At 38.8% G+C, this 27,720-nt stretch overlaps 1 protein-coding gene across 1 annotated transcript; it reads left to right on the top strand.

Moving 5' to 3' along the window:
* The first annotated feature begins 318 nt into the window (after nt 1-318).
* Nucleotides 319-25,235, top strand: MSR1 (macrophage scavenger receptor 1). The gene is made up of 11 exons (XM_063459985.1): nt 319-391; nt 2,513-2,607; nt 6,988-7,103; nt 8,621-8,728; nt 12,737-13,089; nt 14,036-14,222; nt 14,981-15,061; nt 17,360-17,431; nt 18,441-18,497; nt 21,070-21,252; nt 24,409-25,235. Exons 3-11 carry the CDS (start codon nt 6,995-6,997, stop codon nt 24,537-24,539), a joined length of 1,281 nt encoding a protein of 426 aa, XP_063316055.1. The 5' UTR covers nt 319-391; nt 2,513-2,607; nt 6,988-6,994; the 3' UTR covers nt 24,540-25,235.
* Nucleotides 25,236-27,720: the final 2,485 nt, after the last annotated feature.

Here is a 27,720-nt window from a genome sequence, read left to right as displayed (position 1 = left end):
GGGCACAGGTCTAAGGTGTTGGCAGATTTACTGGATAATGATCAGCAACATTTTAGCTCCTAATATAAAGGCTAACAAGCGTAATAAAGGATAACAAGCTTAAAAAGGCTCTATTAGGAGCCAGAATGTTATGGGCCAGTCGTATCTTTTACTGCCTATGGTCAACTAGTGAACCATCCAAAATACCATGTCTAGTATAAATGTTTGTCACAGTTCCATCATTTATCCTGACGTAGAGAAATTGAATTTGCAAACTGGTCATGCTTTTCTTAATCACACTGTATGTGGAATCATTTCCTCTTAGTAAAAGAATGCACAGCAAAGCATTTCAACTTCTCTACACAAGAATAGAGTTCTAATAACCCTATCTGTATATCTGCCAAAAGAAAAGGTAAACTTATTAAAAAACTGAAACGTATAATGGACAATATTTTTACAAGTGTTCAATGCGGCTTTGAAACCAACTCTCATTTAACTCTAGTGATTTCAGACACCATCCATACCAATGCTAATCCATCTTGAGAGAAATCTTACAAAAGCTGTTTCAGAAGCATTATCTGCTGAATGGATTAAACCAGGAGATAAGAACATCTTCTCTTTCCATCCTATGTAAAACTATGTAAAACTTCATACTTTGTATGCAATTTATTATCTTGGCCTCTCTCGCCTTTTAGATGTCGTAATGGTGTTTGCTCTAAGCACATTTCTTAGATAGTATCTTACAACGCTTTTTTTAAAGTAGTGTTTCTGCAATTACCGCTCAGTCTTCCACTCTATTTTCTGCTCAAGTACTTTTTACCAGTATGTATTATTTCTGCTGTTTCCATTTTGAAATTCTTTAAGTGTAAATATATGTATATAGTTTTGTATTTTTTATTTTTTTTTGAGGCATAATTTCTGCAATTAAGCTTGGGATGTTGTGAGTAGCAATGTATGGTTATTTATCTGGAACATTGTGATGTTTGTGTATATCAAGCAATGCCAGACATGAACAAAGTTATTTCTGTTTTTGTTTGTTTGTTTATTTTATAGAGAAGAATTTTGGATTTTTTTTACCTCTTCACAATGGCTGCTATACTATGTACTTTGTGTCACTTGTGCTATTAATGATGGCCAGTGTACAGACAGGAGTGAGCCAATGGCACCTAGGATTTTTTTGGAGCATATTTGGGTATGGCTAAATTTACCTCTACTTCTGCAGTCCCTTTTTAACCTCTTCTTCTCTTGTATGCTACTTAAATGTTCTAATGGGTGGGTGAGGATAATTAACTCGGAGAGAGTAGGTGAGAGTAGAGATAGATGAGGTTTAATATATGGCGGGGTGAGAGGGTAATTAACTGGGAAGTTAGGTGATAGGGGGGATGGGTGGAAGTGAATGATAAGTGAGGAATATGACAAGCTGAAGTGGAGGGTATGTGGTACAGCGACATAGGTAGTATGTAACAGGGTGACATAGTACATTAATAGAAGCTAAAGAAAGAACGTCACAAAAGTATATACACAGTTTAGATCTGTAAACCCAGTATTAGGTAAGTTAAATTAAGAATTGTCAGTCTTGCTTAGGTGGCAGTTGGAGGGGCTCACATCAGTCCTACAGTTTTCCTAGCAGATGCCAGTAGCTACCAGCATGAGCATTGGAGGGATGGCATAGTTACTGGACCATGGAGCATTGAGACTGAGAGCCAAGCAGAAGATGGAGGTGCTAAGGGTGACAGGTAAGGACTAAGGTTGCAAAAGTAGCAAAAGCAGCTACTCATTCCCCTAACTCTTTCTGGTTATACCCCCTACACTTTCTGGTTTATTAGTTGTGGGCTGCTGCAATGTAAAGTGATAAATATCACAAGCCATTCTTATGTGAGAGATGATAAGGAATATGTAAAATCAGCCTGATGAGCATTATGAGCAGTCTGGACATGAAGCATTTGGTCAGCTTGAGTTGAGGGCCTGGATGATTCACAAACAATGCAACCTTTCTTAGCTAACCTGTCCCCACAGACTACAGTAGCCGTTAAGCTTCCTTAAATTTCCAACCTTTGTGAGACCTGGTTATTGTTGGACTCTTGGTATCTGGTAATAGCCCCTCTGAGGCTGTCTAATGGATAAAATTGCTGTGGAAGCTGACATCATGATTGCTCTCAGGCTTATAATTTCAATGCCACTCAGCCTTGCTACTAAGATTGGTTGGAGGAGAAAAATATAAATATTTATATATATTTTCCGGGAAAATGCTGGTACTATCTTGGGGTAGTGCCCTCTTTCTTTTGGCAGTTCCCCACCCAAATTGGCCTTAGGGGCCAAGGATGTTGCTGGTGGAGGTTACCAGGCGAGGGCCCTGAGGGTGTTCCTGACAAAATTTAAAAAACCCAGATGGGATTTTCAACCCATTATGCCAGGCCCTGCCTCTACCTTCTCTGATAGCAGAAACAGTAGGACCTCTTTCTCCAACCCCAAAGGGCAGAGAAAGATAAAGAGGGAGGAACAGCATTTGACATCACACCCTTTCTACTCTAAGAGCTGCGTGGAACTGGGAAGCTGGATCAGGGAGAGAAGCTGTGAAGGCTGTAGCTTGACCTTGCAGAGAGAGATCACTTCTACATTAGGAACACGGTAAGTCAACTATGGTAGGCAAACAGAGTATGCCAAGCTGAAGAAACAGGGATATAATGAGACAGGAACAAGGGATGGAGGACAGGGAAATACTTCCCTGATAATGTGCACTCAGAACTCTCTACATTTGATATTTACTCAGCACTTTCTAATTCTCCTATACACTGTACTGTCTGAAGATGTGTGATACATTGATACAAATTGCATGTTACCATGAGTTTAATTGCTTTGAGAAATCTGATACATTCACATACAGTGCACATTATTGAAAGTTTTATTGCCATGGATTTTTGTGATACACTCATATACTAGGTATCTGTACAGGATACACAGTCCATTTCAGTGTGTGTGTGTGTGTGTGTATGTATGTAAATATGTAAAGGGGCCAAGCCACTAAACAGTTAAGTGTTTGAGTTAGTGAGTACTAGCTAGGGTTATGGTTTATGGTTAGCTAGGGTTACCTAGCAGTTTTTAATTCCTTGACTGCTATTAAAATTATAGCCTCGGCATGCCAAACTTTTAAAAAGTTTAGCTTTAAAATTATGATTTATTAGTTGCAATATTTTTCCTTTAACTTCCAAAAATTAACTGCAAAGCTAGATATGAGGCATTTTAAACAATAAACTTAATGTTGTGTTAAGTATACAAATACTGTACCAGAAATCCCCCCAACAATATCTAAAAAAAGGTTTCAAACTAAAATAAAAATTATAAAGCACAGTACAATTTTACATATGGAAAAGTTCACTATGACGCTTCACCTGCAGCAACCATAACAGAATCCTGGTAGGAAAATTCTCAATAACAATGAATGCAAAAGAAATGGTGCACAATATAAAATAGTGTACCCTTAGGTAAAAAACACTCAATTGGTAATATAAAATGCTAGAGTATAAATATACAAAGTGTAAAATCACAAATACAGTAATAAAGTCTTAATAAATACAAAATCATAAACAAAAGCATATGCCATTTTGTGTAATTGTGCAAATCACAACACAGTTAGTGCAAGGATTTGCACTTGGGCACTGCATATCACAGTAGTGGTTATGGTGCTAAGGGTGTTTAACCTAAGAAAATAAAATCAGACTTAACTTGTTCCACTAACTTATTTTAAATATTTAAGATGGTGTTGTAGGTTTTATAGTTCCATTGGAGTGGTTGCATTTGGACTCAAAACATTTTTTTTCCTGATCTAGCAGAATATGCATTTCTCAAAGCCGTTGCTGCTGTAAAGACCAAAATATATACAAAATACAGATTAAGGGAACGCCTATTTTAAGTAAATATGGGGTTCAATGAAACCATATGCCCACTTTGTGGTTAAGACCACCTTTGCATCAAATTACCCCACTAACGGCAGGTCCTACACTCATGTTAGATAAACATGCTTAAACTGCTTCAGGAGACTCTTCTTATATTTATGCCTTCCTGTGGTCACTTTGAAAGGGATACCTAGAGTTGAGGGTGGCACGTTCAACCCAAAAGAAATCCAATTAAAAAAATAAATGCATTTAAAAAAAATAGTAATAGATGGTTTATGCATTTTATATATATTTTAGTGCTTATTATATTATTTGTGATTATGGAGCTTATTCGTTTAAAGGAACACCATAGTCATCTAAATTACTTTAGCTAAATAAAGCAGTTTTAGTGTATAGATCATTCCCCTGCAATTTCACTGCTCAATTCACTGTCATTTAGGAGTTAACCCCTTCAGGACCGCTGACGGTTCAGGACCGTCAGCGGTAAAACGTGCGTTTGGACCGCTGACGGTCCTGAACCGTCATAACGGTTTTGGGCTACTTACCTGATCGCCGTCGGTCCCACGGCGGCGATCAGCTCTCCTCCCGGTCCAGGGGGGTTGCCTGTCTGCCCGGGCAGTCCCCCCTCGGCAGATCAGGACCCCACGGCCATGTGATCACTCGATCACATGACCGCAATAGGGGTCTTTGTATCTGCCTGCAGGGCAGTCTGACAGGCAGTCTCCCTGCAAGTGTAAAATCATAAAATAAAGTAAAAAAAAAAAACAATCAGTGTAAAAAAAATTATAATATGTGTATATATATATGATATATATACATGTATTATATCTATATCTATAATATATGTATATGTATCATATATATAATGTCACACTAAGTGTATTTTTATATTTATATATACGTATATTAATATAAAAATACACTTATATTTAAATTACACACGAATATATACAATATATATAATAACTATATATATGGTATATATATATATTATTATAAAATACAAATAATATGTTAATAAAAATAAATAACAAAAAATAAAAATAATTTTTAATAATTAAAAAAAAATTATATATATATATTCAATTTTATTCTAACAGTATTTTGATATTGATATATATATATTTATATCAAAATACACTTAGAATGTAATGATATATATATCTATGTATAAATAAATAAATAAAAATAATACGAAATATACATATGTCCACATACAAAATTACATTAATAATTTCATAAATATACACGTAGACGTCAAATATATAAATATGTATATATATTAAAATTCTACGTGCATATTTATGTAATATTTTTACCTAATTAAGTAATTTTAATGATTGCAATTTGAGGGACCTGCCTGCCAACCCAGGCCAAAAGTCCAGATAATTTAATTTGCTAGCACTGTGCTTAACCCTGTAACTTTCTATGACACCCTAAATCCTGTACATGGGGGTACAGTTTTACTCGGGAGACTTCGCTGAACACAAATATTAGTGTTTCAAAACAGTAAAACATATCACAGCGATGATATTGTCAGTGAAAGTGAAGTTTTTTGCATTTTTCACACACAAACAGCTCTTTCACTGAGGATATTATTGCTGTGATATATTTTACTGTTCTGATACACTAATATTTGTGTTCAGCGAAGTCTCCTGAGTATAACAGTACCCCACATGTAGAGGTTTTATAGTGTTTGTGAAAGTTACAGGGTCAAATATAAGGCTTGATTTTACTTTTTTTTTTTTTATTGAAATTTGTCAGATTGGTTAGGTTGCCTTTGACAGCGTATGGTAGCCAAGGAATGAGAATTAGCCCCATGATGGCATACCATTTACAAAAGAAGACAACCCAAGGTATTGCAAATGGGGTATGTTCAGCCTTTTTTAGTAGCCACTTAGTCACAAACACCGGCCAAAGTTAGCGGTTTTTGCATTTTTAACACACAAACAAATATAAATGCTAACTTTGGCCAGTGTTTGTGACTAGGTGGCTACTAAAAAAGACTGGACATACCCCATTTTAAATACCCTGGGTTGTCTACTTTAAAAAATATGTACATGTTAGGTGTGTTTCGGGGATTTATGACAGATAACGGTGTAACAATGTCACTATTGATACATTTAAAATATATATATATATTGAAACAGCAATTTCCTACTTGTATTTATAGGCCTATAACTTGCAAAAAAAAGCAATAAAGCATGTAAACACTGGGTGTTTTTAAACTCGGGACAAAATTTTGAATCTATTTAGCAGTTTTTTTCATTAGCTTTTGTAGATAAGTAAAAGATTTTTCAAGTAAAAGTCCAAAAACATGTTTTTTTTTTTATTTTTCACCATATTTCATTATTTTTTTTAAATACAATATATGACATAATATAAATACTGGTATGTAAAGAAAGCCCTTCTTGTCTTGAAAAAAACAATATATAACTTGTATGGGAACCGTAAATGAGAGAGCGGAAAATTACAGCTAAACACAAACACCACAAAAGTGTTAAAACTGCTCTGGTCCTTAACGTACAAACATCGCAAAAACAGGCCGGTCCTGAAGGGGTTAAATCACTTTGTTTCTGTTTATGCAGCCCTAGCCACACCTCCCCTGCCTATGATTGACAGAGCCTGCATGAAAACAAAACTGGTTTCACTTTCAAACAGATGTAATTTACCTTAAATATTTGTATCTCAATCTCTAAATTGAACTTTAAGCACATACAGGAGGCTCTTGCAGGGTCTAGCAAGCTATTAACATAGCAGGGGATAAGAAAATCTTAATTAAACAGAACTTGCAATAAAGAAAGCCTAAATAGGGCACTCTTTACAGGAAGTGTTTATGGAAGGCTGTGCAAGTCACATGCAGGGAGGTGTGACTAGGGTTCATAGCCAAAGGGATTTAACTCCTAAATGGCAGAGGATTGAGCAGTGAGGCTGCAGGGGCATGTTCTATACATCAAAACTGCTTAATTAAGCAAAAGTTGTTCAGGTGACTATAGTGTCCCTTTAATACCATTCTCAGTGTATTTTATGCCTGCAAACATTTACATTGCTTGATTGCTGGTCTTGACTGGACTGCAATGCAACTTTAGAAAATTTATTTCTTTTTATTTTGCAGTCTAAAAATGGCATTGTGGACCAAATCATCTGAGAATACTGATGACCAGTGTTACTTTGACCAAACAGATACTGTGAAGCTGGATAATCAGTCATTGGCATCACTACTACCACCTAGTGAGTGTGTTATGTTCTCCCTTGCTCTGTGTAAAATGAACTCATGTATAACTGCCTTTAATTGTAGTGCTAATTTTATTTTATTTTTTTCTAATATCGGCATAAGAAACAGACTGGATTATTTTAGATTAGATTAGATTAGATAGTGTATAAAACACTTATACAGTAGGGATTGATTGATTGTGTCTGTCTTCCCTTGTATCAATTTGTAATGTATGGCTATATCCCTCATGTGTATATGGGATGCATAATAGTGAACCACGTATAATGAGAAATAATGCCCATGATTTGGAGATATTGAAAATATAGCTAGGGTTGGAAGGTGATGAAGAATGATAGAAGACATGTGACTGACATAAATCTGAGAGTTACGTTGTCAGAGAGGAAATGTAAGTCATAGTGATGAAAGGAACAAGGATGCTGAACCAGGGACCTACAACTGACCCAGGCCCAATAAATGAAATAGCAACACGTCACTTATTAGTCAAGGGCTCAGGACTTTAAGGCATTGCATAACCAAATAACATAACTAGTTCCTAAACAGTCAAGTATACTCTACCACCAGGTAGACAGATAACTGAAATCCCTGAGCTATATCCCTGTAAGATAGGCATTCCACAAGACCTGTCTCACCAAAGCTCACCAGAGGCGGTGTAATCATGTATTATCCTTTGCACTGTCCAGGAAGTCCCAAAAGTGACATGTGACAATAAAGAAAAAAACAAAACACAGCAAACAAAAAGTGGGACGGGAGGGCAGGGCAAGTTTGGTGTGTTTGTATCTCACTGCCCTTGTGGTAAGTTAAAGATTCCCTCCTCCTCAGAAAAGTACACATTGTAATGTTTACTAGCTGCTTCCCTGTTCCGCCATGCACAAGTCAGACACAGACACAAACAGAAGGGTAGAGTGATCTAAGATGGCTTTCTGTATATATCTATGTTGAAAAATTAATTAATTATCCGACATTTAGGCGCTAAATAATTTTGTTTCTGTTTATGCAGCCTTATCCACACATCCCCTGGCCATGACTCACACATCCTCCATGAACAAATTGTCACATTTTCAATTCAGATATTACATTACAGTGTGTTTACTTTAGAAGTTTTTGTATCCTGCTTTATTAATTGAACTTTAATCTCACACAAGGTTCCTGTAGGCTCCAGTAACAGGGCAGCATATACGAAATTCTAAGTAATCCAACACAGTTTCGAGTTTCAGTCAAGGGATGTGTGGCTAGGGCTGGATAAACACAAGGGATTTTAACATGGGGCAGAGGATTGAGCAGTGAAATTGCAGTGGCCTGATTTTTACACCCAAACCATCTTATTAAGCTAGAATTGTCTTTTTGCTTGAAGTGTCCCTTTTTTGTATTATCTCCCATATGCTCTGCAGTACTAACTAAATATTATTGTTATTTCATGTTATTTCATGAAATGCAATCATTGCCTACATGGTAAAGACTCTCAATGTACACTGTATGACTTGAATTAATTAACCGTCTTTATACTAATTTACAGGTCAATCTTTGGTAGCCATTCAGAAGAAGTTGAAATTCACAGTTGCTGCTCTTGCTCTTCTTTATATTATTGTTTTGGCCTTTCTACTCATTTTTATTGGGCTTAAAGGTAAATATTTACTTTATGTTATAAGTTTGTGTGGTTTATGGCAGATTTTTAATTATTAAGTATATGTTCCTTGATATTATTAATTTTAAAATACAACAATAAGAAAATTGTAACCCTGCTTCTTTATTTTTCTTAAAGGTAAACACAATTTAATATTTGCTTTATTTATTAAAGGAACTCTCCAAGTACCATAACCACTACAGGGCACCGTTGGGCTGCCTGATTCTTCCTCCTCATTGTTAGTAGTCAATTTACTTCCTAACAGTTTAACAACTTGTTTGGGGTCCACACTGCGCTGGTCACTTCCTTCATTGAGATCTGATAGTTCCTGCACAGACCACACTTTCTACCAATAAGCTAAGCCCTGCACCTCTCGGCTAGTTTAGGGCTTATGGAGGAGGTGAGTAGCACCGGTGTACGCCTGGTAAGTTGTCAAACCATTAACAAAAGGTTTGGGGCCAGGGCACTCCTTGTCCTATAACCAGTATAGCACACTGCAGTGGTTATGGTGATTACAATTACTCAAGTCCAAACAATGGTAATATGCACAGGGAGTCAGTGCATTCAATTTAGGGCTTTAGTGTGCTATGTGGTTTTGTGCATGAATGGGCCAACAGGCACATTTGTACTTATCGTTATTATTATTATTTTTGTAATTTATAAAGTACCAACATATTCCGCAGCACTTCACAATATTATAAAAGGGAGAAATTTAATAATAAATTAGACAAATACAAACAGGAAATATAGGTTGATAAAAAGCTGCTCAAATGAGCTTACAATCTAGAGGAGGTGGGGTGTAAAACACAACAGGACAGGCATTGAGTAGGATAGCCACCAAAGAGTGAAGCAGAACTGAAGGAGAGAGTTGAGTACTGCCTTTTAGGAGAGAGGAAGAGACAGGTTGAGCAAGAGACAGGTTTGTGAGATAGAAGTTACTCTGGGAGGCCATAAGCTTTCCTGAAGAGATTGGTTTTCAGGGACAACTTAAATGATTGAAGACTAGGGGAGAGTCTGATGGTGGTAAGCAGGGTATTCCAAAGGAAGGGAGCCGCCCGCGGGAAATCCTGCAAGCATGAGTTTGTCAGTGGATGCAAGCAACAGACAGGAGAAAGTCACTGGCAAAGCGGAGAGACCGAGAAAGGGCATATTTTTGAATCAGTGAAGAAATATAATGGGCAATAGCTGTTAAATGCTTTATAGTTAGTATTTTAAATTGACTTCTATAGGATACAGGAGAAGTGAGGTTGAGAGGAGTGACAGTGGAGGAAAATGTATTCATTACAGGCTTTAGCAAGGCAATACGGATTTTGAGAAGATCAATTAGCAGAGAATTACAATAATCAATGCAAGAAATTACTAGAGCATGAACAAGCTCTTTGGCAACTTCTTGCGTAAGAAAGGGGCGGATGCCGGCAATGTTTTTTAAGGTGGAATCGACAGGATTTAGCAACAGACTGGACACAGACAAAGGTGAAGCCTTTGAGTTAAAGAGTTAAAGAGAACACAGAGATAGAGAGCTTTCAAAGATGGGCTGATGCAGATACCATCAACTTGAAGGGAGAGCAAAAGAGGAGGATCAGTATTATCAGGAGGAAAGATGTGAAGCTCAGTTTCAGAGCGATTGTGTTTAAGAAAACGAGAGGACATCCAACCAGAGATGGAAGAAAGGCAAACAGTGACATGTTGTAGGATGGCAGGGGACAGATCTGGGGAGGAGAGATATATCTTGGTGTCATCGGCATACAAATGGTGGCAGAATCCAAATGAAGTAATACATTTGCCAAGAGAGGCAGTATAAAGAGAAAACAGAGGAGTACCAAGAACAGAGTCTTGGGGGAGAAGGAAAACATGATTAACAGTGTCAAAGACAGCAGAGAGGTCAAGAAGAATTAGTATGGGGCAGTGGCCTTTGGATTTAGCCACAATTAGATTTGTAACTTTAATCACAGTGGTCTTAGTAGAGTCGAAGGGGCAGAAGCCAGATTGAAGAGGGTTGAAGAAAGAGTTGAAATTGAGAAAGTAAGCCAAATGGGTAAAGACAAATCTTTCCAGAAGCTTTGAGGAAAAAGGAAGCAGGGATATGGATCGATGGTTAAAAGGGGAAGATGGGTTAAGAGATGGCTTTTTATGACAGGTACTACAGTATAGGAGAGAGAGCAGCGACAACGCCAGAAGAAAAAGAGCAGTTGAAGATATGTGTTAAGGAAGGCACAAGACAAGAGGAGAGAGATCTGATAAGGTGAGAAGGGACAGGATCAAGCGAGCAAGTAGTGGGGCGAGAGGAAAGGAGAAGAGCCGCCACCTCTTGTTCAGTAACTGTGGCGAAGGTCTGAAGTTTAGATAAGGCATGATCCAAGTACAATTGAGAAAGAGAAGGAAAGGGGGGAGTAAAGTAGTATGCAAAGCTATTGGCTGTAAGGGTAGTTTTGGGGGTGACCATAGCAGGGCAAAGAAGATAGTTGAAGGTATTAAAGATGTGTGGCATTATGGGAGCATGAACTTATGAGAGCGGAAGGGTATGATTGTTTAGCAAGGGTGAGGGCTGTGCTGTCCTAATGTAAGATGAATCTATAATGTAGAAAGTCTGACAAGGTGCGAAACTTCATCCAGCAGCGTTCAGCTGAACAGGAGCATCTCTGAGGGAGAATGTATATGCTCTTTTCAAGTCCCCTGTCCCCGCACCACTCACGGTGTCCTTGCTTACCCCATCACTGTGAGCGGCGTCTTGCGGTTCCGGTTCCGGTCCACGGCTTGTGGCTGTCCCTGCCGCCGCTCCCCAGCTTGACACTGTTTCTGACTCGGCACGCTCCAAGGCAGCTTCCTTATATGTGTGTCAGACCCATCACTGATCACAAGAGAGGGAAAAGACAGCTCCCACGTGTTGTAATTAGCACTAATTGGAAGTTAGCCAATCAGACACACCCTGTGTGTATATATGTTTACCTACCCCTTGCCTCAGTGCCCTGTTGTGGTCTTTCATAGCCTAATAGCGCGTTTGTATTGTGGTTCATTCTCTGGTTACTGACTTTTGCTCATTTCTCATTTACTCTGTTTTCTGTGATCCTTGACCTCGGCTTGTACTCTGACTACTCTATCTCTTTTGCACAGCCCGGCCATTCTAAGGACTGGTATTGCAATATCTGTGTGTCTGTGATCTGTCTGGGTGTTTGGGTTCTCCTAGTAATCGTGACAGTTCTCTAGCAGAATGCACCTGCCACTTCCATTAATTCAGTGTAATCAGGTATAAAACCTCCCACAGCTCTCCAATTGAAAGCATTGGAGTTGCTTCTGACAGTTTCAAATAGAAATTAGCACTTTTATAAATTGCAATTAAAAGGAGATGCTCCTTACGCATAAAGCAGTGCAGCAAGGTGAAGTGCTTTATGTGTGTGAAATATCCCTTTAAAAGGCATTTGATATGTTTGTACAAAAGCATGCCCTAACAAAATGTGCTATGCATTCATTTGATTGAAATTTTTCTCCATAAAATACTGACAATAAATCTTAAAATGAAATAGAATTCCTGATATGTTTATGCCGATGAAAGGTTCCACTTGCCTCTGTCCCACACCATTATACTGAGCAATTTGAATTATCTTATATAGCTTGATGTGTTCAAAGTAAGTATTGGAATAAGATATTTAGTTAAAGTTAGGGTTTGTGATAAGGTTGGGGTTAGTGTTCCTTTAATTTAAGCACTGCAATAAGTCTAGCAGCAAGTTCTCTTTCCTAATATAAGTCCGACGGCTGATATCTCTGCTGACTTTAGATAGTGGGAAACTAGAGAAAGTTGGTGATTTCTCCTGTTCCCGCATTTTACCGGGGAAAGGTTCTCTACGGGGTATTTGCTAACCCCTCATATTTCAACATATGATATAATAATTACGATGAATTACTGGAAATAATTGCTACAGGAAACTTCATCTCTGTGAATGCTGGGGTTTAAAACATGATCTGTCCTTTATCATAACACTTTTCTATATCTCTTTTTTTTTCTTTATCCAGCTAACACAGCAGTTAAAGATGGGAATAATGTACAAAAAATGGAAGCAAGTCATCAAGACGAATGTGATTTTAAAGAACCAAATGAACAAATGTTGCCTGATTTTTCCATTATTCAACATGAATTTGCTCAAAACATTTCTGATATTAAATATGAGCTGTCTGTAAAATCATCACATCTGCAAACATTAAATCAACTGTTAAACCAAACTTTAATGCAAAATCAAGACCGTGACAAGGTTGTCACGGAAATTCAGAAAGCACTGGAATCCCTGCAAACAGTACTGGGTCATTTTCAGACGGAAATACATTTGCTCAACTTAACATTTACAGAAAATGTGTACAGATTGCAGGAGGTAAGATCTAGACTCACTTATCAGATCTGCATCGAACACTGTTGTTCTAATCCAACAGAACAAGAGTGAAAATTCTAATAATATACATGCTTGCATTAATATATACTGTTGTTTTATTTATAATTGTATATATTCATGCTATGTCTGTTAGAGACACAATACTGCTTCAGAATGTCTACATCTTTTGGATATGTGGATATATCCACACAAAACATGAGGTGGTGGTCAATGCTTACCTTTGCTATATGTTTAAACTGCTTTAAAAAAAAAAAAAAAAAAAAACACTTCTAGCACTTCAAACAATTACATTGTCACCCACATAACACACAGACAAAACACAAACATCATAGTCACAAACACCTTACACACACACCGAACTGGTCAAACATCCATCACACACAGCACAGCACTTAATCAACCCTGCACACATAAAACTCCCCACACACAACACACACTTACACATCATGCAGAGACTTTCTACACAAACAACTTATTGAGTTTGTCTTGAAAACTTAAATGACGCTAATTTGACCATTTATTAACTAAAAGACACACACATACAATTACACTCTTAAAACCACACTCACATACATTTACACGCTCAGAAACACAAACACACACATAGCTAGACCCTCAAGGACAAGCAAGGACATGAATATATAGGAGCATGAACAGAATATATAAGTGCCCTCCCAGGCTCTCTTTTGTCCTTGCCCCCATTAAAATAACTCTGCAAAGAGTTGCTTCTTTTACTACTGGCCACCTATTTATTCTATGTATTAGATAAAGCTATGTTTTAATATTGAGCATCAGAAAATGTGAGGATTAAACACAAAAACAAAACAAAAAACACAGACCGTTTTGCATTTTGTCATGTCATGCAGTAATTTTACAATGTGAAAGCTGAAGAAGTGTAAATAAATATATGTAAACATTCCTTCTTAAGGATATTGTGCAACTCAAATCACGTTTCCACAATGCATCATCGGATATTTCTAATGTGAAAGAACAGTGTACCTCCCTGGATAGGGAAATGAAAGAAGAAGTGCAATTATTAAATACAATCACAAATGACCTCAAATTAAAAGATTGGGAGCATTCAATAACATTGCAAAATTTAACACTAATTCAAGGTGAGCTGTACAATTGTCAATATCCCTGTCCATATTTTTTAAACATTATAATCAAGTCGTTTTTATTGATAGATAAAAAAACTTAACAATATAATTCTAAAACAAACAAGTAATGAACACATTATAGTAAAAAAATAAATATATATTTTTTTTAAATTACAAAATAAATAAAAGGATAAAATAAGAAAAGAAAAGAAAAAAGGGGGGATCAATCAGTTTTATTTTTATTTTTTAAATATTCTTATTTAAACATATTGAAAATATTGCTTATGTTTGTCATTAATAATCTATATATAAGAATATAAAGCCAATATACCATTACATCACAATGCAACACAATAACTAATCTGATGGCTTTCCAAAATGTTCATAAATAGTTGCATATGTCCACATATCTGATCACATTCAATATATCCTTTGACATAACTTTTAACTCTAGCAACTGTTTATTTTACAAGTAAAAGATTAATGGGTATAATTAATTACATGTTTTAAAATCCTTCACAACAAAGAGTTATGTAATGGCTGTGTTATCATGACAGTCCTGGTACATCATCTCTCAGGGAGATTAAGATACATTTTGAGTCACATTATAAAAAGACAAGCCACATAATCTACACTATATATTTTTAATTTTCATTATAATACGTTATCCTTTATGGGCTAAAATATCATATAAAAATAATATTATTATTCTATAAATTAAGCTATGTACTTGACAAATAATTATTTTATTTTATTCTGTGCTGTCTATATAGGTCCACCAGGTCCAAAAGGAGAACATGGTGAGAAAGGACTGAAAGGTGATCCAGGTGACCAGGGACGAGAAGGTGCGAGAGGTAAATGCACTTAATATTTGAATACGTATGTCATTTACAACATTCTTTTTAGTGTGATGTTATACTTTGATTGCATCACAAATTGGTCCATAAAGGCCAAATACCGACTAGCATATGCTTGCTTAAAGGGGCACTATAGTCACCAGAACCCCAATAGCTTAATGTAGTAGTTCTGGTGCCTATAGCATGTCCCTGCAGGATTTTCAGTGTAAACGCAGATTTTTCAGAGTAAAGGCAGTGTTTGCATTGCTGCCTAGTAATACCTCTGGGTGCAGTCACTCAGATGGCCACTAGAGGTGCTTCCTATTTCAGTGGTGAAATGTATGCACCCCTATGAGGAGATGCTGATATTGCGATGGCAATAGCCTCCCATTGCCTCCCTCTAGGACAGCATTGCATTGGCGGAGATCATCAATCTTGTTGATTTCAGCAATAGAGGTGAAGCCAGCCATGGTAACACCAGCATGATGTTGGAGAAAAAGTAAGTATATCTGACTTTTTCATGCACTTGGAGGGTGGCTGGGTATCTAAACATTGAACAGGTTTCTATAGTATTCCTTTAATTAGCTATGGCAGGTCAATACAGCCTTGCTGCCAAATGAGTTGGCACTCACATTTTGAAACAGGAATTAAAAGAATATATTATTATAATGATTATACCATCAATGGTCAGTGAAGTGATTCTATAAGCTTCATAAGTACAGTTTATCCAGTTTTTTTTTTTTTTTTAAAAACCCTCTATGGGGCAAATAAAACAGTCCATGACACTCAACATCTCCTGGTCTGATACATATAGTTTTAAATTATTTATTTTAAATAAAGAGAGACTGTGAAAAATGATCCTTCCCACGTATGTTTGCCACGGACTCCTGGAGGAGTGTAGAAGCTGGCCTCCTGCCCACTGACTAGGGTTCAGTTCCGGGTCACCGTTTGGGAGCTACTCTGCCCAGCCACCATTAACAGCTTTCCACGGGTGCCCCAGCGGTACTTAGTCCCGCCCACTATGGAACTAAACACTGCATGAGAACTTAGTGGGTTCCCGGTCACCTCAGCGGGACTTAGCTGCGAATGTTATGGAACAGTTTTCAACATGAGGTGACCGTGTGGTTCCTGGACAACTTGGCTCACGGTTTTGAACCACTTTGAAATCCACCAGGAGAGCGCTTTTTGGAGGGAAGGTGCCTGAGACTAAGGGGAACAAATGCTACATAAGAGCCAGACGGAGCACCCCGTATTGTGGCCGCAGGAGCTCCCGAAAGTTGACCGGCAAAAGCACCAAACGCCCTGGAACTATTTTGTGCGGCCGGTCAGAACTTTAACAATAAGTGCTATTTGGAGAACTTGGGCGCTCAGATCAGGGCTATTTAACAATGTATTATTTGTGTGGTTATTTTATGTTTTTATTATGTTTGTGGGTATTTTTATGTTTGTTTGCCTTTCTGTCCCTGGGAGATAGTTAGCTCACCAGTTTTTAACGCAATTATCTCTCAGGCCAAGAGATTCCTGGGAGGGGCTTGTGGTAAAGACAATGAAGACCCCCTGCTGGGGTCTGTGTATAAAAATGATGTGTTTGGATGCATTAAACCAGTTGTACTCCCAGAACTATGTGTCGTCTAGTTACTGGGAGGGGAAGGGCTATAACCACTGCTTAGCACCTTGTTCCAGCTTGTGGAGGGTTCAGCGGGGATAGTCCTTGTAAGGACTACAGCTCCCAGTTTTGTGTGTTGTCCAATCCCTGGGAGTGAATAGAGCTAGTCCCCTATCCTGTTCCAGGACGGAGAGGCTCCAGGAGGACTCCAGCCAAGCCACGGCGACGGTGGCAGAAGCACTGAGGTTTTACCCAGTTCCAGCTAGGAAGCGGTCCTTTGCATAGGTACCCAGTCGGGATACAGGGAGCTCCGCTACAGAGACAAACCTCTCTCTTGGTATGAAACAGTTGATCAACTCTCTCTATTACATGCTGAGGTGCAACCAACCCCAGTATTTATTAATGTACTTTTAAATGAACAAAACAAACCATAGGCAATTTTCTTAGTGCTAAATAATGGCAAATAGACAATTTCAGAAACATGCTGCATTATAGAATCACATGCCTTTTTTCAGAATACATAGCTGCATTAAGGTATAATAATACAAAATGAATGTGTTAGTAATATACATGTTGAAAATTGTATTTGGCGCACACACACAATGTAATATGTGTGTGTGTTTACCAAATAAATAAATATATATATATATATATATATATATATATATCTTTATATCTGTCAATATTTATTATATGATACTTATGTTCAGGCTACCCTGCAAGTAAAGGAGAAAAAGGAATGCCTGGATTGCAAGGGTCAAAAGGATCCCCAGGAAATGCTGGTAAGCACTATACATAGATATTGCACAGAGTATGTTAGGAAGTGCAACAGTATATTTGTAGTTATGCTCCAATAACTAATCAGTTAAATCTGTTGAAATGTAACTATTCAAAAATGTATAGCATGACGTATAAATGTAAACTAAATAAATTCAAGAGCAAACAATCAACTACCATTCGTGCAAATTGCCTGAATGCAGGGGGGGGTGCATGGTGCAGCCAGTGCATTGTATAATGTCAGACAGTGCTGTAATTCGAGACCTGGACTATCCAGAGTCTATTAAAGAGCCCAGTACAATGACCTAGTTTCAGGTTCCTTGGATAAAACTGCTAGGAATGAGCCCCCATCACAGCAAAGAGAGGTTAACAAGTGCGTTGTGCTCAATGAATGGGTATTTTATAGTACAAAATGTGCTCAGTGTGTGAGTCAGTGTCTGAGAGTGTATGAGTCTGTCGTGGTTGTTTGCTAAAGTGCAAATTGTCAGGAAATCAAAGTTGATTCAGAGAGAATTTCAAATTTAACCCCTTAAGGACACATGACATGTGTGACATGTCATGATTCCCTTTTATTCCAGAAGTTTGGTCCTTAAGGGGTTAAGGTCAAAGTAGCCAGCCTGGCTACTTTTGCCTTAAATTTTAATTCCCAGCAATTTTCAATTTAGTAAAAAAACATGTGTATCTGAGAATCTGTGAAACCCCGTGACATTAAAAAGTGGTGATAAAGAGTAGTGTTGCTTTTATTTTTGCAAATTTAATTGAATCATTTGTACATATTACTTGATGATTTGTTGTTAAAGGTTAATAACTTTATTGACTTTATTATATTTTTATTATAGTATTCATGTTTGTAAAAAAAAAAAAAAAATCCACAGCCTTTAGTTATTTTTATGATGGCTAATATACCTTCGTAAAAGAATTGTTTTGTACTATTTTGTTAAACATCTTCTGCATTTAGAGTTAAAGAGAATGGTCTTACTGAAATCTGTTTATTTTTTTTCTATGGTATACAAGGAGAAAGGGGTCAAAAGGGAGAAAAGGGTGAGATGTCTTACAGTAGTAGTTCATCGGGTGAGTATTATAAATTATATATTAGACTCTTAAATTGTATTATATTAACAAAATGGTTGGTTTATGAAACTATAATGGTATTCAGTATAATTCAATCAGAAAAGTATCACTGTGATGAGTTCAGAATATCACCTCATTGGACCCATATTTCACTGAGTAAATTATATTTTCATATACCATGCTGCTGGATAGGTGGCATCACACCATAAATTAAAACTGGTAATGCACGGCATGACAGACTGTGTACTGTGCAGCATGGGATTAATAATGTCAGGGTATCACCATTAAATACGGGATTATACCAGGTTTGGGGGACCAATGGTATGGGGGATCAATGAGCATAGTGAGAAGTATGGGTGCAGTGATTGATCAGAGAGAGAGTCATATCCCATTCCTCTCTACTTTCTGCATACTGAACAGACCTATGGCATCCCGGTCAGAGTATAACAAATTATTGCAACCATTACACTGTTGCAATTTTTTATTTCATGAATAAATCCACTTGTGCATGAACAGTGGTAAATCAGCTAGGTGGGGATGGTTTAACCCCTTAAGGACCAAACTTCTGGAATAAAAGGGAATCATGACGTGTCACACATGTCATGTGTCCTTAAGGGGTTAAGGTTGTATCCCTGTCTGTTTGTGACAAAATCCGAGACATGGACTGAAACTGGTGTGGGGAGGGTGCAGGGTTTATTAAGAGACTAGTAGCATCAAAATAATGGTGTTTCATCAAATGTGACTAGAACCTAGTGTGCCAAGACAGTACAGAGACATGGAGCCACAAGTTGCAGCAGCATAGGTGAGCAGAGCCAAAAGTCAGGTTCCCCACAGTCTGGGGTTCTGAGTTTGAGTACATGTGTCAAAAAGCTTTGGCATACCTTGGCCCCAACCTAACACTGGCTGAACACATTGCTCTATGAGCACAGATTCGGATGAAGCTGCACCAAGAGCAACACAGAGCAGGACCAATAGTATCCATGTTGACCTCATGTATCCATGTTGACCTCAAAGTGACTCGTTCATCCTTGTGTGCCTTTGATGAGGATAAAAGGGATGCTGCAACCTCAGCTGAAGCATTGGTATTGGGCTGCTGGCCTCTGATCCTACCTTGCTGCTGTTATTGCATTGGTGGATGAGCCAGAGGAGCTCACCGCTCATCTAGCTGAAGTACTGCCATCAGGACAAAGTGCCACTGACCTCTGTCTCAAACTGGCTTTTGTCCCTGTAGGTGTTGGAGTGGAAGATAGCTTTATGTTGGTGGATGAGCATGAGGAGTATACTGCATCCCCAGTTTTGATCGCCCCACTGGCATGTGATCATACTAGTGCTCTTTTTGGTCAGTAAGAGTGGACAATTGGTGATACATTCACTCTCCACCCAGAGCAGGCAGTCCATTTCCTAATCAGCTGCCAAGACCTAAGATATTGTAGAAGTTTACAGATAGTGAACTGCGTTGCTTCACAAAGTTTTCCAGCATCAGCAGAGAATACAGCTTCAGCAATCAGTCAGCATAGGCACGTTTTTAATGAATTAGTAGGCAATTGACTTCCTATTCTCCTGTATTACCCCTCTTACAATGCCATTCCCAAAATCATCCAGTGTAATCATTAATGTACATTAATGTGGAACAGCATTACTTCATATTTTTGCCAGCAGCAGAGGCAGATAGGCACTACAACAACACTCCAGCATCCCAGGAGGCAACAATGTGAGATAAAGACTTAATACCTGTCTCACCCAAAAGACAATGCCATTGAAGACGATTTTCAAGATGTGTGCTAGCTTTGGCAAATAAGTAAGCATTACACATATCCTCCGCATGTTATAGTTCCCTCTAAACTTAGCGGATTTTGATCTCATTTAACAAATAGTTGGTGTAGGGAATTTACTGTGACTGCTCGGCAGCTGCAACTCAGCCCCGCCATGCCATCACAGCAACAAGTTTTATTCTAACACATGGGAAGTCCTACCATTATTACAAAATAAACATTTAAATAAAAACAGTGATAGCAAATAAACACCAAAAATAAACAAAAATCTGTCTTTCCTAAAATGGCAGCAGTCCACACAACATTGCTCTGGATGCCAATCTAGCAAGTAGAAGTCACAAGGTATTTGCTTTTTAGGATAGTTCAACCTTAAAGAGTTACTCCGAACACCATAACCATGGTGTTAGGAATCAGTATGTGCAATGTTTCAGCTTGAACTACTGCACTTCCAGAGATATTTGTAATTGTGTGCTGTGGTAGTTGCTGTGGTAGTTGCAACTACCCTCAGAAGGGTTATAGTAACCCTTTAACAAGCCTGGTTAAGATCATTTACATAGAAAGATCTTTACAGCTTCCTCTAATGTACTTAACAAAATAGAGAAAAAGAACAGGTAGTGTAATTTTGGATAAAATTAATTTAGAACAAATTTTACTAAAGTGCACTCGTGTATTTTTTTTGTAATGCTAAAGGGAATAAAGAAGAAATGTTTGTGGTACAGAAACAATCCTCTGTAATTATTAGCGAATATATATTGTTTTTAAACTATTATGTTTTTAATATTTTTTATTCTTGCTTATAGCGCCCACTGTTCGGCTCGTTGGAGGACTTACTTCTCGCCAAGGAAGAGTTGAAGTTTTGTACAATGGAGAGTGGGGCACTGTGTGTGATGATCAGTGGGACATTTTAGATGGGAGAGTTGTGTGCAAAATGCTGGGCTTTTCAGGTGCTCTTAGAGTCCACATGGGACAAAGCTTTGGGAGAGGTAAAACTTTATTTTTGGTATGTATTTTATTGTAACGTATGGCAACAAGTGATTATATTTAAAGCAATTCCATCATGCACAGAACCCCCATTTTATAGGTCCCCTCCAAATTCTACAAGTCTTTAGAATCCTCCTAATGTAATTACTTGACAAAAGAAATGGAGCTTACTTAAGCTCCACCCTTTGTCAAGATTTGTCAAACGGAGGAAATATACATAAGACAAATTAGTCCCTACTTTGTCATGTTTTTAAAGAGAAATAGACTAGAAATTAAGAAAAGAAGAACAGATTCCGAAAGAGGAAGAGAAGAGGAAACAATTGGAGAAACGTAGGCCACTTTAAAGTTAATATAAATAGCTTTCTCTAGACTTGATCACATATATATGTTTGAAGAAAGAGAAATTGTATCTGTGAAGTTAGAAAAAATATGTTTAATTTTCATAGAAGTTAGTTTTTGTTATTTTAGGAAAAATGTCCTTTCAGCACTGGGATAAATTAAATAATTATAATATTATGATCTTCTTAAATCAGATAGCCTGTAGTGTCATTAAAGGGAAAATATAGTCACGAGAACAAGAACATCTTAATTTTCAAAGAAAAGGCAGTGTTTATCTAACTGCCTATGGACACCTCTAGTGACAATCAGTCAGACGGATCTGCATGGAGACACTGAGCTTCCAATGCATCTATTTTAGAAGATGCTGATTGGCCAGGGCAGCATTTGGATCTGCTATCCTATAGGAAAGTTTTGGATTGTCTGTGATTGTCAATTCTGATGATCTCAGCCAAGGAGGTGGATCGAGGGTGGGGCCGATGCTGGATATAAAGTGAGTTGTAACACTATTTAAGGGGTGCAAGTTCGGGTAGAGGACCTAAATAGTGTTTTTAACACTGAAGGGTCATGGTTACACATTTGTACTCCTGACCCTATAGTGTTCCTTTAAGCTATTCTATCGCTTAAACCAAAATTAGAGAATTGATTGGTTCGGCACTTCGGAACTTCGGCATTTCGGAATTTCGGGACTTCTCTTGCAGCCGCTTAGTAGATAACTCCCTATTTCCCACGGTATTAGGGAGTTATCTACCAAAAGGCTCTAAGACCCAAATTGGTCTTTCAGCCAAATTTACTAATACTAAGTAAAAATTACTTAGTATTAGTAAATTCTGCCCCTGTGGCTGCTCACTGTTAAAAAACAAACAAACAAACAAACAAACAAAAAAAGTGTCCCCCCTCCCGAGCCCCCACCTGTACCACTCGAGTGGGGGCTTTTAAATTGAAGGGGGGACCTATTGACCCTCCCCCGGCCCCCACCCCTGAGCGGCGGGTGGGGCCCTAAATCAGAAAAACTGGGGAGGGGGGACCTATTGTCTTCCCCCTGGCCCTCACCACTGGGCGGTGGGTGGGGGCTCTAAATTACTTCAAGGGGGGACCTAGTGTCCTCCCCCCGGCCCCCACCCCTGAGCAGCAGGTGGGGGCTCTAAATTAGGGGGGGACCTATTGTCCTTCCCCCTGGCCACCACCCTAGAGTGGCGGATGGGGGCCCTAAGTTAGAATAAGGGGGGACCTTATTCTAATTTAGGGCCCCTACCCGCCGCTTAGGGGTGGGGTGGGGGGGAAAGGTCCCCCCCATTATTTTACTCTAGGGCCCCCACCTGCCGCTCAGGGATGGGGGCCGGGGGGAGGACAATAGGTCCCCCCCTTGTTTTACTTTAGGGTCCCCACCCGCCGGTCAGGGGTGGGAGCGGAGGGAGGACAATAGGTCCCCCCTTATTTTACTTTAGGGCCCCCACCGGTCAGGGGTGGGGGTGGAGGGAGGACAATGGATTCCCCCCTTATTTTACTTTAGGGCCCCCACCCTCCATTCAGGGGTGGGGGCCAGGGGGGGCAATAGGTCCCCCCATCAGGTTAGAAGTCCCCACTTGCACAGCACAGGTGGGGGCTTGGGATGGGGGACACAGGTTTTATTTTTTGTTTTTTTGTGTTTTTTACAATGAGCAGCACACTGTTTAATAGACATGCCCCTACTCGCGGTATAGCAAGTAGGGACATAATTTACTAATACTAAGTAAGCTTTACTTAGTATTAGTAAATTTGGCTGAAAGACCAATTTAGGTCTTTCAGCCTTTTAGTAGATGGCTCCCTAATACTGTGTCATTACATTGACTGGCTAAGTAACTTACATTTTATATGAATGTGTGTTAATTGATTGTTGTAAGTGTTTCAAATGCTTATAGCTGAATCCTGGCTATGTTTGCATACTTTTTATTTAAACTCATTCTTCCATTGGGTAGGTATATTAGTACTTCGGCAATACTGTGCTTCGGAACTTCGGCAACTTCGGAAATTCGGCAACTTCGGAAATTCAGCAATTTCGAAACTTCAGCAATTCGGCAATTCAGCTATTCGAACATTCAGAAGTATCCGAATGTCCGAATTGCCCGAAATTCATCCGAATTGACATTCGGAAAGAAACAAATTGCACATGTCTAGGGGCTAGTGGAGGCTGAGTGAAGGGGGCTAGATGGTGGTTTAAACACTTTAGGGTCAACAATACATGTTTGTGTTACTGACCTTATAGTTTTCCTTTAATTAAGTGGTCTGGGTGCAGTAGCCCTGTAGTTTTAACCCTGCAATGTGAAATATGTGTATAAACTGCAATATTTACATTGAAGAGTTAAACACACTTCAAGTGGCTATCATCCCCTATAAGGACATGGTAAAACCCAACTCATGTGACATTGCAGCTTATAGAAAAGCATTGAATTCAATGGTTTCTTATGAGAAACATTTGGATGCACATGTGATACTCTGTGAGGAGCATTGTATGAGTGCTAGATGAAATCACGGGAGGAGCAGCAGGCGTCACAAAAGATAAATAAAATAAAGTTTTATTTTTTAGGTTTTTACTTCAAATGGGGAAGGGGGAACTAAAAGTAATTATGCACACAGATGCTATAACATTACAGTACAGTTTGTTATAGTTTTCCTTTAAGTAGTAGAGCAATAATATAATAGTTTAAAAAATAACTTGGTTAACCCATTAAGGACACATGACATGTGTGACATGTCATGATTCCCTTTTATTCCAGAAGTTTGGTCCTTAAGGGGTTAATCATGTTTTTTGCAACTTCTAACTTATGTGTATTCTCTTACAGGAACAAGCCGAATATGGATGGATGATGTCCAGTGCACTGGGTTGGAAAGTTCAATCCATGGATGTAAATTTAAAGGATGGGGAGTCACAAACTGCAATCATAATGAAGACGCTGGGGTTACCTGTTCATGATTTTACAATTTTTAAAGTTAACGTTGCTGTTAACAAATTATATTTAATTTTAACTCCAGTGTAAACCTCATTATTATTAATATTGATCATATCTTGGTATCATTATTTAATCATTCGCAATAATGAAGGCATTGACGTATGATTTTCTGAAAATGCAAGGCAACAATTATTGGCATTTAGTAGGCATTTTCTAATTTAATTATTTGCAAAAAATATTACTTTAAATGGACAGTGTAGGTGCAAGTTTCTTGTAAATCATGTTTTTTGCAAGATACCAGGTGCATGCTTTTACAAAAAAAAGCAAAAACATATTAGTCACACTATTCTATCATATTTCCAGTTAAAAGTGACGAAACACAATAGCAATATGCAGCTGTATCCTGTAAATTATTGTATCATGTTTTCATATTGCTGAAAGTGAGTAAAAAGTACATGCATGCGTAATAAAGGCAAGGTTCTCATCAATTCTATTTAAATGAATGCAGTTTCACTGAGCATGTATGTACTTGTCTCTGCTTCCTGTAAACTCTCTGCTTATATGGGGGTAGAAGAATTGGCTGAGATTAAAAACCTTATGACTGGGAAAGTATAAGAGCCTGGAGGTTATCTGAAAGCTGAAAGACTTTCAAATGTGAATTTTGTATTAAAAAACCTGTATGTGCATAATTTCTATAAATAAAAAGGGCATTAAATCTGCTATGGATATGCCTATTTGTTCAAGCATAATAACACAAGGAAGAGAAATAACTTTTTAGATGGAATTTCAAGCATATAAATATTTTTTTTAAATGTCAATATATTAAACACAATACATCAATGTACTGGTATTTAAACAATAGTGTGTTCTTCAAATTTTAGAGAGTGTGACATTTATCTTATATTTAAGAAACAAACAAACAATGGTGTGAATGATAAAACATAATCTGTGACTAGAGCCCCCCAAGAGATTGTGCTGCCTTGGTCCAAGAATGAAATGCTGCCCACTCCCAACAAAACCACACCCACCAAAACACACACATCCATTATGTTAGACAGTGTATGTAGTGAATGCAGTATTTATATTGGTTGAAGTTTGTGTAATGCATGCATTGTGTGGATGTATAGTGGAGGCAGAGTGTGTATTTGTGTAGTGGATTCAGTGTGTACACTGTCTTCAATGACTGTGTGTACTGTATGCAGTGTGTGTAGTGAATGCACAGTTTGTGTGTGTGTAGTGGATGCACAGTATGTGCTTATATAGTGAATTCAGAGTGTATGTATAGTGGATGCAGTGTGTGTGTGCATATAGTGAATGCATTATGTGTATAGTGGATGCAGTGTGTGTAGGTATAGTGGATCCTGAGTATGTGTGTAAATAGTGGATGCAGTGGATGCAGTGTGTGCATAGTTGATGCAGAGTGTATGTGTGTATAGTGGAGTGAGTGTTTCTTTTTCTGTTTCTTACACCTCCCCTTTATGTGTATCTTACTCCCCCCAGTCCCTATGTGTGCCACTTTCTCCCCCAGCCTCTCTGTGTCTCGTTTTCCCAGTCCATTTGTGTCTCTTTGTCTCCCCTAGCCCCTCTGAGTGTTTCCCTGTAACATATTCATCCTCACCTTGTGGTATCTGCAGTAATTCTGCAGTAATTGCCTTCCTGACAATAACGGAAGTGCCGCTTAGCGGCCATGCATCAGTATATCTGACTCCTGCAACATGTTGGTGGAGGCCGGCCGCTGCGGATCCACACCATTTTATAACCCCACATCTGCCCACGGTAATGAGGACGTCAACTTGCGTTGATCTGGGATCATAGGCCGATTTAGGCCAATCAGATAAATAAGAGGCTTCTTTAACCCCTTAAGGACCAAGCTTCTGGAATAAAAGGGAATCATGACAAGTTACACATGTCATGTGTCCTTAAGGGGTAAAACACATTTTTACTACTCCTCATTGCCCTGTCTGGTTTCCCTTAGCAGGTTATCTGAGAGAGTGTTCCTGAGCGTTTATTTCTGGTTATTGACTTTGGCTTAGTTTTGACTTCCCTATATTCTGGTATCCTTGACTTTTGGCTTTACCTCGTAATTGTGTCTCCTTCTGTGTCCCTGACCTCGGCAAGTATACTGAGTATTCTCTGGTACATTAAGTCCGGCCATTCGAAGGCCCGGTAAGACGTTACCTTTAGTCCTAGGTGTGATACAATTCTGCGTGCTGGGTCAACTAGTATCCTGACACTCCCCAAGCCCCTATCTGTCTTTTTGTCCCTTCTCTAGACCCTTTCTTTGTGCCCCAGCCACTTTGTATGTGCTTGTTTCCCCTTAGCCCCTTTTTGTCTGCTTGTGTCCCTTCAGCCACTTTGTGTCTGCTTGTGTCTCCTCAACTCCTTTGTGACTGCCTGTGTCCCCTCAGCCCCTCTAGGTGTCTGTTTCTGCCCTCCCTAGTCCTGCTCTGTTTCTGCCCCCCCAGCTTTTGCCTGTGTCTGTATCCCCAGCCCTTGTCTGTTCTTGCCCCCCCAGCCCTTGTCTATTCTTGCCCCCCCAGCCCTTGTCTGTTCTTGCCCTCAGCTCATGTCTGTTTCTGTTAAACCCAGCCCTTGTCTGTTTCTGTCCCACCACCATGCCAGCTCACCTTCCTCCCTCTTGTATCGTGGCCGAGCCACAGACCAGGGTAGAGGAATTTGTTTCCCTCTCCCCCGTCTGACAGTAAGCAGTTCAGCGTTCTCTGGGAGCACTTCCTGTCAGACAGGGGAGAGGGAAACAAGTTCCTCTACCCATGTCCATGGCTCGGCCACGCAACAAGTTCCTCTACCCATGTCCACGGCTCAGCCTCCTGTTAATCAGTCGGATCCAGCGCCTCGGCCTAGACTCTGCATAGTGTACAGGGGAGGCAAAATGCTGCCCCTGTCAAACTGCCACCTGGAACCATGGACCCACTAGGGCCAATAGACAGACCAGCTCTGCCTGTTACTTTAACTATCATACTGTGTAAACCACTTGACAAAATTATTTTACAAAAACATCTAAGGTGAAGTATTTGTTTCTTTTGTGCGACCACACCTCCAACATAACTGTGGTACTTCTGGGTACATGACAGCCTTGCTGGTGCTAAGTAACATCTTTACATATCTTCCTACAAAGTTTTATGCTCAATGTACAGAGGAATATAACCTTATATGCTGAAAAATATTGTTTCCATTGGATGTCTG

Source organism: Pelobates fuscus, chromosome 6 (genome assembly GCF_036172605.1).
Source record: "Pelobates fuscus isolate aPelFus1 chromosome 6, aPelFus1.pri, whole genome shotgun sequence".
NCBI classification, from domain to species: domain Eukaryota; kingdom Metazoa; phylum Chordata; class Amphibia; order Anura; family Pelobatidae; genus Pelobates; species Pelobates fuscus.
The sequence above is the reverse complement of the archived record's forward strand: the minus strand, read 5'-3'. Positions and strand labels throughout refer to the sequence as shown.

Coding starts and splice junctions, on each gene's coding strand:
- MSR1 (XM_063459985.1), top strand. CDS start 6,995: ATGGCATTGTGGACCAAATCATCTGAGAATACTGATGACCAGTGTTAC. Junction 7,104..8,620: donor GGCATCACTACTACCACCTA/GTGAGTGTGTTA, acceptor ACTAATTTACAG/GTCAATCTTTGGTAGCCATT. Junction 13,090..14,035: donor ATGTGTACAGATTGCAGGAG/GTAAGATCTAGA, acceptor TTCCTTCTTAAG/GATATTGTGCAACTCAAATC.